Source organism: Falco peregrinus, chromosome 8 (assembly GCF_023634155.1).
Source record: "Falco peregrinus isolate bFalPer1 chromosome 8, bFalPer1.pri, whole genome shotgun sequence".
Classification (NCBI taxonomy): Eukaryota; Metazoa; Chordata; class Aves; order Falconiformes; family Falconidae; genus Falco; species Falco peregrinus.
The window spans coordinates 41,951,634-41,964,137 of NC_073728.1; the positions used below are offsets into that span (position 1 = coordinate 41,951,634).

General features: G+C 39.5%; 1 protein-coding gene across 1 annotated transcript in view; it reads left to right on the plus strand.

Moving 5' to 3' along the window:
• The window catches only part of RIF1 (replication timing regulatory factor 1), a 38,512-nt gene that overhangs the window by 6,480 nt on the left and 19,528 nt on the right, over positions 1 to 12,504 (plus strand). Inside the window, exons 6-15 of the mRNA XM_055811538.1 lie at positions 354 to 543; positions 5,259 to 5,351; positions 5,444 to 5,582; positions 6,930 to 7,081; positions 7,865 to 7,985; positions 8,857 to 9,030; positions 9,279 to 9,389; positions 9,640 to 9,702; positions 10,629 to 10,729; positions 11,149 to 11,235. Coding sequence (XP_055667513.1) covers positions 354 to 543; positions 5,259 to 5,351; positions 5,444 to 5,582; positions 6,930 to 7,081; positions 7,865 to 7,985; positions 8,857 to 9,030; positions 9,279 to 9,389; positions 9,640 to 9,702; positions 10,629 to 10,729; positions 11,149 to 11,235 — 1,231 coding nt within the window. The remainder of the gene's footprint in view (positions 1 to 353; positions 544 to 5,258; positions 5,352 to 5,443; positions 5,583 to 6,929; positions 7,082 to 7,864; positions 7,986 to 8,856; positions 9,031 to 9,278; positions 9,390 to 9,639; positions 9,703 to 10,628; positions 10,730 to 11,148; positions 11,236 to 12,504) is intronic.

The following is a 12,504-nucleotide window of genomic DNA, read 5'->3' on the forward strand; positions in this document are numbered from 1 at the left end:
GGTTAATAAGCAAACCTACCTGGTCACTGATAAGGAAGTGATGTTGTGTTCCTTTCAGGCTCTCAGGTCAGCTTGTTTGGCTGAAAACATGATAGAATAGAAAGGACAATTGTAAATATCAGTCTGTTCTGCCTTTGTAGAAGTTGATCTGAAATAACAGTTCAGCATAGTGGTTTTAAGTGAACTGCCAAAATAGAATTGCTTAGAAATATAAAAAAATAGAATTGTTTAGAATGGTTTCCTGTAAATCATACATTGAATTAAAGCATTTGTTAATGATAGACATACTGCTCACTCAAATAAAACCTTACTGTCGGAGGTTTGTAATGCCTATATTCGCTTTCTGGTTCTAGCTTAATAGAACAAACTCCAGCCCAGATGGGAGAAGAGGCTGTGAGGTGGGCAAAACTGATCATTCCTCTGGTCGTCCATTCAGCTCACAAAGTGCAGTTACGAGGTGCCACTGCCCTGGAGATGGGCATGCCCCTGCTCCTCCAGAAGCAGCAGCAGGTAGCAGCTGTCACTGAGCACCTCATGACCACAGTAAGTGGAAATGCTGTGCCTCTTTTCTAGAGGCAACAGGAATAGTAATTGGGGTTGTTGGTAGGAGGGTTTAAATTATTTTATTTTACAGTTGTGGTGGGTTGACCTTGGCTGGATGCCAGATGTACACCAAGCCACTCTATCACTCCCCTCCTCAGCAGAACAAGGAGGGGGAGAAAATAAGGTGGGGGGAAAAAACCCCAACTTGTGGGCCAAGATAATGGCAGTTCAATAAAGGATAGCAAAAGTCACACGTGCAGAAGTGAAGGAAGACAGAAGATGTTCTTCACTTGCCATCTGCAAGTAACGTTTGGCCACTTCCTGGGGAAGCAGGGCTTCAGAGTGTGCATAGCGGCTCCTTCAGAAGACAAATGTCCATAAATAATGAACGCCCCCCACTTCCTCCTCCTTTCTCCTTGCTTTTTATATCTGAGCAGATGTCACATGGTATGGAATGTCCATTGGTCATTTGGGGTCTGGCTGTGCCCCCTCCCACAGCCTTGCCTCTCCCCAGCCTACGGGTGAGGGGTAGTGTTGGATAGACAGCCTTGGTGCTGTGTGAGCACTGCTCAGCAGCAGCCAGACACTGGTGTGTTACCACCACCTTTCTAGCTACCGATAAAAGAGCAGCTCTAGGAGGGTTGCTGGGGGCTCAGCCAGGCCTAGTACAACAGTCTGAATAGTGGTGGCAAGAAGCTACTGTGAGTTGGCAGCAAGTTCTTGATGAAGTAGTTTTGACAGAAAAATTAATGTAACAGCAGTGTAAATGTAGGACCACTGTAAAAAAATAAAAATTAAGTTCAAGTTTCTGACAAGAATTATTGATCAGGGAGAGAACTTGCCATTTTTAAGTGACGTTTAAGCACCTGTCTTGATAGCATTAACTCAAATATCATTAAAATTTTATTATCTCTTGAAGAGAATTTGCTTACTGAAGTAGAATGAGAAGAACTTGTTGTGGTAGTAACTCACGTCACCTAGCTTAGCTTCCTACTGAAAACAGGGCTAGCTTCGAAGTTAAGGCCCAGTTGCTCAGGGTCTTGTCCAGTTGAGATTTGAATGTGTTAGAAGAGTGGAAATTCTGCAGGTTGTTCCAGTGCTTAACCACCCTCATGGTAAAAATGGGATTTGCCATGTTGAATTGTCTGTTGCCTTCAGTCCTTTCTTTCAGTAGTCCTTTGAAGCATCTGGCGGCTTCTTTATAATCCAACTATAAGTACTGGAAGACTACAATTATGTTCCCTCCCACCCCAAGCCAAACAAGCCTCGCTCCTCTTGTCATCAACTCTGTCCCCTAAACATTTCAGTGGTGACCCTCTGCCAGATTCACTCCAGTTCACTAGTGGCTCTGGTACTTGGTGCCCAAAGTTAGGCACAGCATTCCAGAGATGATCTGACGAGTACCAAGTAGAGGGGTCAGTTTTCTTGACTTGTTTCTTGTGCTTTCACTAGTGCAGTCCAGTGTGCAGGGCCACATTCCTGACAACATGAAAATTCTTGTCCCCCACCTCTTTCTGTAGAGGTGTTACATAGCCCGTGGGTCCTCGGTGGGTACCAGTACATGGGGCTCGTCTATCCCAGATGTAGGACTTTGTCTTCAAGTTGTGTGAGGTTTCTGTCAGTCCATTTTTCAAGCTTGTAAAGATGCCTGTGAATGGTAGCCCTGTCCTTCAGCACATCGACGGGCACTTTTCCCTCCCATCATCAATTGTGTTAAATTGTATTAGCCCTTGTCAACCCTTTGTAAATAGCTGTTGCAAACAAGTGGTTTATGTTGCTTAAAGAATCACCATCAAAGATATTAGAAAAACAGTTTAATATGAATTGGTATAAGTGTGACTGAACAAGTTTTGATGGCAAGGTTCACTCTGTTGGTACAACAATGAAACACACAGAAGAAAATTGGATTAGAATCTGGCTAGAACAATTTCTAGAGGCTGGAGATGCAGAAGGGTACCCCTCCTGTTGAGTCACGAGGTTCGGAATAGTCCTCGCTTTATAAACTCCTGATGGAGCTTGGGTGTAGCCAGGTCCAATCTTAATCTCAGCCTTGGACAACAGCTTATATCTAAGGTAGATCACAAGATTTTAGCTTGTCTAAAATTGTCTAATTTAACATTTACAATATCAGTCAACAGAATTTACTGCAGTTGTAACAGTAACTTAATTATAGATCCGAGATGGCAACGTTTGTACTATACTTGCTGTAGGGTATCGAAATCGGTTAACACACATGTGCACAAAGATAGGTGTATCTGTTCAGTGAAATACTTGCTTCAGATGTCTCAGCATTTCTCAGTGGGCGAGGGTTGAGCCTCGAGGCATGGGAAGGTTTTGGCCCAGGGCCCATCACCAGCTTTCAGCAACAGTCCTCCAATTTTCACAAACTTAAGAGTTTGCAAGCCCTGAGAGGTGTCCCACTCGGAGGGAGATGCTGGCTGCAGCCTGCTGTGGTCCAGGAGAGCTCAAAGGGTCTCACTTAAGAAACTGCTTATAGGCTCACAAGGTGACTGGCTTTAGTCATCTGTAAATTTCCATCCTGGCCACAGTCTGGGTTGGTAATTTTTCAGAATTCCGGTAACAATGGTACCGCTCCACTTGGGCTACGATTCAGGTAAATAATGTTCCAAGGCTGTCAGGGGATGGCTGATTATCCCTGCTTTCATTCCCCACCTTGGCCCGGTAACAGCAGTTCCTGGTACGGTCTGTGCCTTTCCCCACCTTAGCCATGTGAGGCTTGCCGGTATAGTTGAGGGACACTTAACTGCCTGCCTCATTACACAAAGGCCAAGGCCTCATGGTGATTCCTGAGATTGTAGAGCGACCCAGAGGAGGGAGTTAATGCACCACCACAGTTGCATGCATAACTGAGCTCTGAACTGCTAACCACCAACCTTTGAGCCTAGTTCAGCTACACACCTTGTAATCTGACCGTCTGGTGTGTGTCACCCCGCTTGGGCTGCAAGGACACTAGAGGAGACTGTGTCAAAGCCTTGCTAAAGCTGGAGTGGAGAACATCTGCTGTACTCCTTGCATCTGCAGAACCAGGCGTTTCCCCATAGAAGGTGGTCAGATTGGAAGAGCTGGTTTTGCCCATGGTAAAACTAAGCTGTCTGTCTGTAAGGACCTTCTTGTTCTGCATGCCAGGAAACTGCTTCCACGGGAGTTTGCTCCGTAACTTTTCCAGGCATGGGAGTGAGATTGGCTAGCTTATATTGTAATTTCCCAGATTCTCTCTTTCATGGCTTGTTTGTTTTGGGCTGTTTTTTTAATTATTATTTTTTTTTAAGCTTCGAGTAAGTTTTAAAAATCTTGCCTTACCCTGTCATTGGGGATCTCTACCAGTTGCAGTGGACTCTCGAGAAATAAGTGTGGCCTCCTGGTGTCATTGGCCTTCTCCTTCAGCATCTTCAGATACACCCTGTAGCGTCTGATGCATTTGTGTATGTTGAGTTTACTTAATTAGTCTCCAACTCTGTTCTTCTCTACCATGGGTAGTACCTCTGTGCCCAGCAGCAAAGGTAGTGGAAGACAGATGTTGGAGGCCTGAGTAAGGATGGAGGCAAGTAAGGTATTGAGTACCTCAGTGTTGTGGTTTAACCCCAGCTGGCAACTAAGCCACAAAGTTGCTTGCTCGCTCACTCCCCTGCAGTCCCCTGGTGGGATGGGGAGGAGAGGCTGCGGAGGGGGAGGAAAACTCGTGGCTTGAGACAAGAACAGTCAAATAATTGGAATAAAGTAAAATATAATACTAATACTTTGGAATTGAAGGGGAGATAACAAAAAGAGAAAGAAATAAAACTCGAGGATTGACCAAAAACATCCATCAAGCCCGCAAAACCAAACCAAGTGATGCACAGTGCAGTTGCTCACCACTTGCTGACTGATAGCCACCCAGTCTCTGAGCAGCAATCCTGCCCCCCTGGCTAATTCCCTCCGGTTTAAATCACTCAGTTCATATAATGAGCATGATGTTCCATGGTATGGAATATCCCTTTGGCCAGTTTGGCTCAGCTGTCCTGGCTGTGTCCCCTCCCAGCTTCCAGTGCCTCTCGAGCCTTCTTGCTGACAGGGCATCAGAAGCTGAGAAGTCCTTGACTTAGTATAAATGCTACTTGGCAACAACTGAAAACTGAAGTGTGTTAACATTATTCTCATACTAAGTCTAAAATGGCACTGCACCAGCTACTAGGAAGAGAATTAACTCTATCCCAGCCAAAGCCAGGACACTCAGCATTTTCCATGTCCTTTGAAAGATTACTCGCCGTATTCAGCAACAGCCCTCTTGGTCTCTGTGATGAAGCTTTTCATGTTCCACTTCACTTTCAGAACTGTAGGCTTATATATTTTGCCTTATTCACTGCTGAAGTTAAGTACATTTACAAAAAACCTCAAACAAAGTGGTTTTTAGGGTCACAGTGTCTTGACTTGAGAGTTAGAGACTACAGGTATTTAAGGAAATGGATTTTGATTTGTTGGTTGCCACTATCGGAGTAATTGAAACCAACCTTAAACTTCAACTAAGTAAGTAATTGGGTGGTAGCAACATTTGACTGATTTACCAGCAAATGCTATGTGGTACAGAATTAAATCCTTCTGATCAAAAATTAGTGTATTTCCAGGTTGGTTGTGTCTCCAGACATTGATATGAGTATGTAGGTTGTAGAATACTTGAATATATTTCTTGTAGAAATTCTGTTTCTTTCTGTCTGCAGAAATTAATTTCAGAACTTCAGAAATTGTTTTCTACAAAGAACGAGACTTATGTATTAAAATTATGGCCACTGTTTGTCAAATTGCTTGGAAAGGTAAGCAGAAAAGCAGCTAAGTTTTACAGTCATGAATCTTTAGGGAAGGTATTTTTGACAACATAAATATCTTAACTGAACTTTATTTTCAGACTCTGCATCGTAGTGGCAGTTTTATCAACTCATTGCTGCAGCTGGAGGAACTTGGATTTCGTAGTGGCTCACCAGTGGTAAAGAAAATAGCCTTCATTGCATGGAAGAGTCTAATAGATAATTTTGCTCTAAATCCAGGTAGATTAAAAAAAGATGACCTGAATTGTTTTGACTACTGTCATTTTATGTAACTGGAAGAGAATATTCTGTCTAATAGTGGTCGATACTATGGTACATATCATTGGATATACACTTAGTATACTATCTGTGGTACATACGTTGCAATGTGTATATATACATATAGTGGTATGGACTCTGTATATATGTGTAAGTAAAATCCAGTGGAGTTTTTGTTTGTTTTCAGTTTGGGGTTTTTTTTAAGGAAAAGTGACAGTTTTATCAGTAGTTCTATCTTAGTTTTTCTACCCGGAGAAAAGAATAGGATAAAATTAACAAACTTCTGTTTTGTAATGCTTTAATCGATCCAAACAGCAATGAAATAAAAAATAAAACATTCTGTAGATCTTATTCTGAAGTATGTGGATTAATTGGAGAAGAGCAATGCTTCGGGATTCTAGAGAAGTTGAAAAAAGTTGCTTTAAAGCTGTAACTGAGATCTGAACAAGAGTTTTAAGTCTAGCCTGTGTCAAAACACAGAATATTTTTTTTTTATCTTGACTGTGCTTCTCCTTACTGTGTGTCCTGAAGAGAAAGCTAAATGTGGATGTTTTTTAGTTTAGCTGAACTTAACTGAAATTGTCATTTAAATTTGTTTCTTAACTGGTCATTTGTTCTGTTTGTTGTTTCCCAGAAACTAATTGACATGGGATTTTATTCTGTCAAATGATAAAATCCATGGCACAGTTGGCATTCGTTGTGCATGTTCCAGAATGCCTAGTAAGGACTGCACACTGCAAAAGTAGTTTGTCAGCAGCTTCCTGTGAATTGCAGGTGGACAGGTTCTGATGCTGCTGAGCTGGCTAAAATTTTTTCTCTTCTTTAAAACACTTGCATAGGCTTGAGCAAGCTTCTGTCCAGACACGCTGTGCTATTTCTGCTTCAGTGGTAAATGATCACTCACAGCCCCAGAATACTGTATTTAAGATCACTCATTCTCATCCAGTAGTAATGCACATATACATTGTTTGGGTTTTCTTTTACTGTGGCAGATAGGGGGCTTAATATAGCAAGCAGGAGTGAATTTCCTCCTGTTTATGTTGGCATTCAGTAGATTTCATTTCAGTCGATACTGGAAAGAAATACTTGCCCTTTCCAGGGTTATATTAGACAACAGTTAGAGCAGTAAAATAGTCTGAAAAGTTGGTGCATTTGCTGTGTGTTTCAGTTTTGCAAATTGTCACTAATTGAATTTTAAGCTAAAATCTATTAGGAAAAAAACTAATGGTTTAAAAATTTTCCTTTTTTATTGTACTATGGTTTAATTATTTGTGTTGCCTAAAAATATGCTTTTTTTTGGTCTTCAAGATATATTGTGCAGTGCTAAAAGGCTGAAATTGCTCATGCAGCCACTGAGCTCGATCCATGTGAGAACAGAGGCTTTGGCACTGACAAAACTAGAGGTCTGGTGGTATTTGCTCATGAGGCTGGGACCTCAGCTGCCTGCAAACTTTGAACAGGTAACACAACTGAAAAGAGTCATAGCATCATCACTTGGCCTATGTTGAGTGTGTGAAGCAAAGTCACCTCTTTGTTACAGTAACTTACTCTGTACCTGCTTTGTCCTGTCCAAAACTGTCTTAAGGAACTGAATCTGACTTGTGTATTTGTGTGCTGTGCTTGTTACATATAGCAGGTGCGCTCAGGACTATACGTGCGATCTTTTTAAAGTTCCAAAAGATTTAGGAGCATACCTGCATGACCTGTGAGCATCTTGGTGAAAACCTCCAGTGAGTGCACAGCAGTAATAAACATAAGCACCTGTATAGGGACCGCTTTGTCCTTTCCCTGTGCAGGTGTATGTCTTGGAAAGTCTGACATACTGACAAGAAAACATACTGAAAAGACCACAAAATACTGAGAAAGACACACAGAGAGAAAAGTGATCCAGATATTTCATTACTACTTGCATTGTAACTGGAACAAATATGATGTTTCTGTTAGGCTTCTGAATTTCATTAAATTAAACTTCAGGATGGGAGTAAAGAAAAAAATAATCTACCTTTTTAGACATGGAACGCTTGGATCATTCTAACTTGAGTTTTTGTTTAATCTAGCCATTTGTAGTTCACCTAGCAGTATGCGTATTTTATACAGCATCTTAAAAATATTGTTATAAGTACCCAGAAACTCTGAAAACACTGGTGCGTGAACAGCAGTACCATCTATGTGATATTTGAAGCGTATGTTTTGTGTCTTGTATGTGTATGGCCTGTTTTCACTGAGATTTGACATCTTTGCAGGTTTGTGTACCATTAATCCGAAGTACTTTAAGTCTGGATTCTTCTGCTCCGTTGCAAGGAACTCCCTCACGTGTACCAGCCAACCAATGTTCAGGCTCGGCAACCCCTGCGCAGAAATCAGGTATTAAAATACAAACCCGTTTCCAGCTATGTTCTAGATGCAGAAATCAATCTGTTCTGTTTAACATGTTTATGCTCTTTCATTTGCAATGTATTATTGAAAATGGTACTTTCTCTGCTTACTTATTGGAGAGCTCAGAGGTAGTGATTTGCGTTGGTTAAAATGAGGCTGTTGTAGTCAGTATTTCAAGTTTACAAAATTGTGTTAATCAGATTGTGCTGTGGACCAGCTTTAATGTCCTGAATTGTGTTCTCTTTTGCAAGGAAACTTTGGCTTGAATTCTCATCTCTACAGCATTTTTAGTTTCTGCCTGAATAGTAACCCAGTGATCATAATACATCGATAATTTTGGTAATAATGTGGATGTGTCCTGGATGTGTAGATCTTCCTTTCTTTCCCTTTCAAAAAAAAAAAATAATAAATTTAGTTCTGTAGGGATCATAACTGAGGTTGGTCAAAATGCTTTGCACATGAGACTTATTAAACTTGTGTTCAGTGTAAAAGTTTTTAATGGAAAGTCTTTCATAGCAGTAGAGTCCCTGTATAACTAGCACATAGCATAGCACATACCTGCTCTATAGCCACAACTTCCATGGAGACTTTTTTTGCCAAAATAAAGATTGGCCTCTGAGACTTTGCAATCATCGGACGATACTTATACTTGCAAAATACGGGGTTATGACTGATGTTAAACCCAACTTAACAGGAGTGCATGCTAGATACCTTGCTGGCTGTTAGAGGTCCCTTTTAGCCAACTCTAGTCTGATTTTTTCTTTTCCTGTTAACTTTGGGATTTTGGTCTATCGCATCTTTCCTTTCACATGTTTGCAAATTAATTATGAGACACTGTTATTTTTCTCCCCTCACTTAGGTCCTTACCCATTTGCAAGTCCAGTCACACCAAGGATGAACTTGAATTCTAGTATAGCCGGAGGCATGGCGATGCCTTCCATTCAGCTTTTAGGAATTGAAATGCTGCTTCACTTCTTGATGGGACCGGAAGTTTTAGATTTTGCTAAGCAAAACAAACTTGTACTTAGTTTAGGTAAATGAATTACGTTTTTTTGAAATACTTTCGCATAATCTAAAATTGCAAATTTTGTTGGTTTTAAAGATGTCTGTTAGAAAGAAATGCTTTAAACATTACTGTTAGTTGTCATCTTTAATATTAGAAGTTGTTTTTATGTTAAATGCTGCAATTGCATATATATACTTGATCATTCTTAAGGCTTATATTACCAATAGACTGCAAAATAACAGATTTATGGAATGTTTATTTTTTTGTTCTCCTAGAGCCTCTCCAGTACCCACTGATCAATAGCCCTTCCTTTTTTTGTAAGCACGCCAGCACGCTTATAAAGGCAGTTCAGGATGGCTTTATTGCAGTTGGAAAAGAAGTTCCTGGTAAGAATTTAGTGGTGAAGTTTGATTTCTTTCCCTTGCCCACTTCATTTTCTGGAAAATGTAAGAATAAATAACACTTTCTGTAATATACCAGTGTTACATTAAATAGAACTGGTCTGACTTTGTTTGAAAGCTTATGTCAGGTTTGGCTTACGTCAAAGTCTGTTGTTTGACATAGTTTGTATTTTAATTGCAATTTTGTTTAGTGGTTTTATTACAAATTGAATAAAAATGTTATGCTATCTTGTAGATTATATGCTGAATGTTATATGGAAGGACCTAAATGGATACGTAAAAACAGCTATTGAATCAGGTAACGAGTATATATATTTTTTTTTTTAATTTGTCATTGCTAACAAGTCAGAGGTTTGATTTCTTTTTTTTTTTTTAAATAAGACTAGACCGTAAGTAGTATTTGCTTCACTGCTGAAGTTGTCAGTAGTTTTTCTTGAAGCAACAACTGATATTTTTTGTGATGCCCACATCTTGTTGTGACAGATGCAAAATTATAGTAATCTCATCCTGTGAGGCTTCTTAGGGAAGGCACAGAAGCGTATGGCTTCAGGTGTATTGCATGTAGCAGTAAGAAAGATGTTAAAGCACTTTTAAGTGCTTTTCTTCCTGAAGAAATCTTTCCATTTCCAAAAAAAAATAACCCTACCACAAGTCTTTGGTATTGAGAAAATACATTCAGTGTATTACTCAAATTAGTCTTTGTTACGTGTGACTATGGCTAAATATTTTTTCTTTTTACTGTGAAATAAAATTCAATTAAGTATAGTCTTTACAGATGCATAGAAGTTAGTTTTTTCCTATTCTAAAAAAGGGTTCATTACTCCGTAAAGGCTTTGAAAGTCGAGAATATTTGTAATAATGAAATCTTTTATATTGAAAGATCTAACTGAAAAGCATGAGAGAGATGAAGTGCATTGCCTGGATGAATGCAGAATTTCATAACCTTTTTAAGTGTGTCAATTAAGGTTAATGATACGAAGTTGTTTCCACTTTACTGATAAAACTTAGGTGTTTTTTTTTTTTTTTAATTTAAACTTGGAACTTTCTGTTCTCCAGAGCAGAGACTTGGTATCCAAATCTATTAAGTATTTGTTATAAGTTTATAAATATACACAGAATATTTTTGATCCTGCGGTACGTTACAGTATAAATATAGAGTTTATAATGATGGTCGGGGTGACCATTACTTTGTTGTTCTCTAACTGTAAATATACTTTATTCTAGAAAATAAGAAAGAAAAGCAAGGATCAGAAATACTGACTATGTTGCTCCAGGCCTTAAAAAACACTGTTAGATCAGCTTCTCTTCCTGCACAGAAAATACTGGTAAGTTCAGGTGGTTTGTCTGTTTTTTCAAAACCTCTTTTCTTTTTGATGGTCTAGATTCTGATTGGTAGCAGCCTTTTGCATCTCACTTACCAAATGGTCTCCTTAAGAGATAACTTTTTTAGTGCAGACTGTAAGTTGAGCAGTTTTCATCAGATGGCACAGTGTTGCTTAAGGGTTTCTTTCTTTAAAAGTGTTTCTCAGGTTTAGCAATGATGTTCACAGAACTGGGTACATGGTTCTCCTACTAGAACTTTCTGCTTGAAAGGACGCTTACTTTCACAATGGATTTTTTTTTTTCTTTTTACTAAAGGGAAGCCGTTGGTACAATTTTGGTTTTATTTGTGGTGTTAACTTAAAATAGTCGAGCCCACAGGAAATAATTATTTACATATGTTTTCTTCTTTTCCCCTACTTAGTCTCTCATCAATATTACTGTTAAGGAATTGCCTCCAAAAGTATTGGGATCACCAGCTTATCAGGTTGCTGATATGGATCTTTTAAATGTAAGTCTGACTTCATTCCAGAACCTTGTCTGTATTTATGCTGAGAGGTGTTAGGATGTCATATTTGCACATACAGAGGACTTTGTGAGTCATGAGATCCAGATCATTCAGGAAGTCATATTGTTTCATGTTCCAGTATGCAGACTTCGTTTCCAGTGCTCATTTCTGGTGAGTAATTTTAACTCTTTAGAACTAAGACTAAGTATGCCGAGTGTCTGTAATAACGAAAGAGGGTTTCTCATGTTCAGGTCAGAATTTAAAATACAGATCACAGGTACTTTGAAGGGAGACTGCATAGTCGAACTGTGTAGTACTGCTTTTATGCTGAAAACTGATGTTTTGGGGAAACGTTCTAAATTCAACAGGGTGAAGTTCATAAAGGTAGAAGGTGTTACTTCTCAGGAAAAACTAAATGCACAGAAGCAAAGCAGTGAATAGCATGCTAGATAGTGTTATTTCAGATGAAGTTCAGGAGTCATAGTGAACTGCAGCCTGAACTTACTGGCCCCAGTCTACTGCAGAAAAACTGGTGATAATCATTACTAGTGAGAACTACTCTGTTCTGCTTTGGTCCGAACGAGCCCTCACTGGAGTGCTGCACTGTGTCCTCTGTACTGCACTGGAAGGCAGAAACAGGTGGGGGGTGTGTGTGTTGTGTTTAGAGTGGAGCAGGCTGACTGGGAGCATGCTACCAGTTAGATTTATTAAAAGTTTAAAAGGTTGTTCAGAAACTTAAAATTGGATGATGATCAGCTCTTCTCCTACACCCTCCTGCAGATAGAAGGAACTTGTTTATTTTGCAGCAGTGAAGATGGAGCTTTTTAGCCATTAAAGTAGCTAAACATTTACAGTGTTAGCTGGAGGATTCATAGAATTCATTTAGAGGCTTTTAAAAGCAAATACCTGTGAGAGAAGACCTAAATGTAATAAGAGTAAGCGGATGTTTCGATTTTAGTGAGTTAGTATAAAACTTTTTCTACCAGAACTGGTTTAGGAGCTCTACTCTCAAAATTCCTGTCTTTTCCTCCTCCTCAAGTGTTTTATTTACATTTGGAGGCTTTTTCTGACTCAGGTACAAGAGTCAGAACTTTATTAGGATGGCTGAAGTTGTAATTGTCAGGTATTATATGTATTTTGTTAAATCCTTCAAAGTTAGCAAACCTGAAATACTTGTGGTAGATTTTAACAGAGTTGTGCTGAAACCCTGAAATAAGCAAATCTCGGGTTGCTCCACCTTTTTCCAGTGGCATTATGTACACCTGCCTGCTT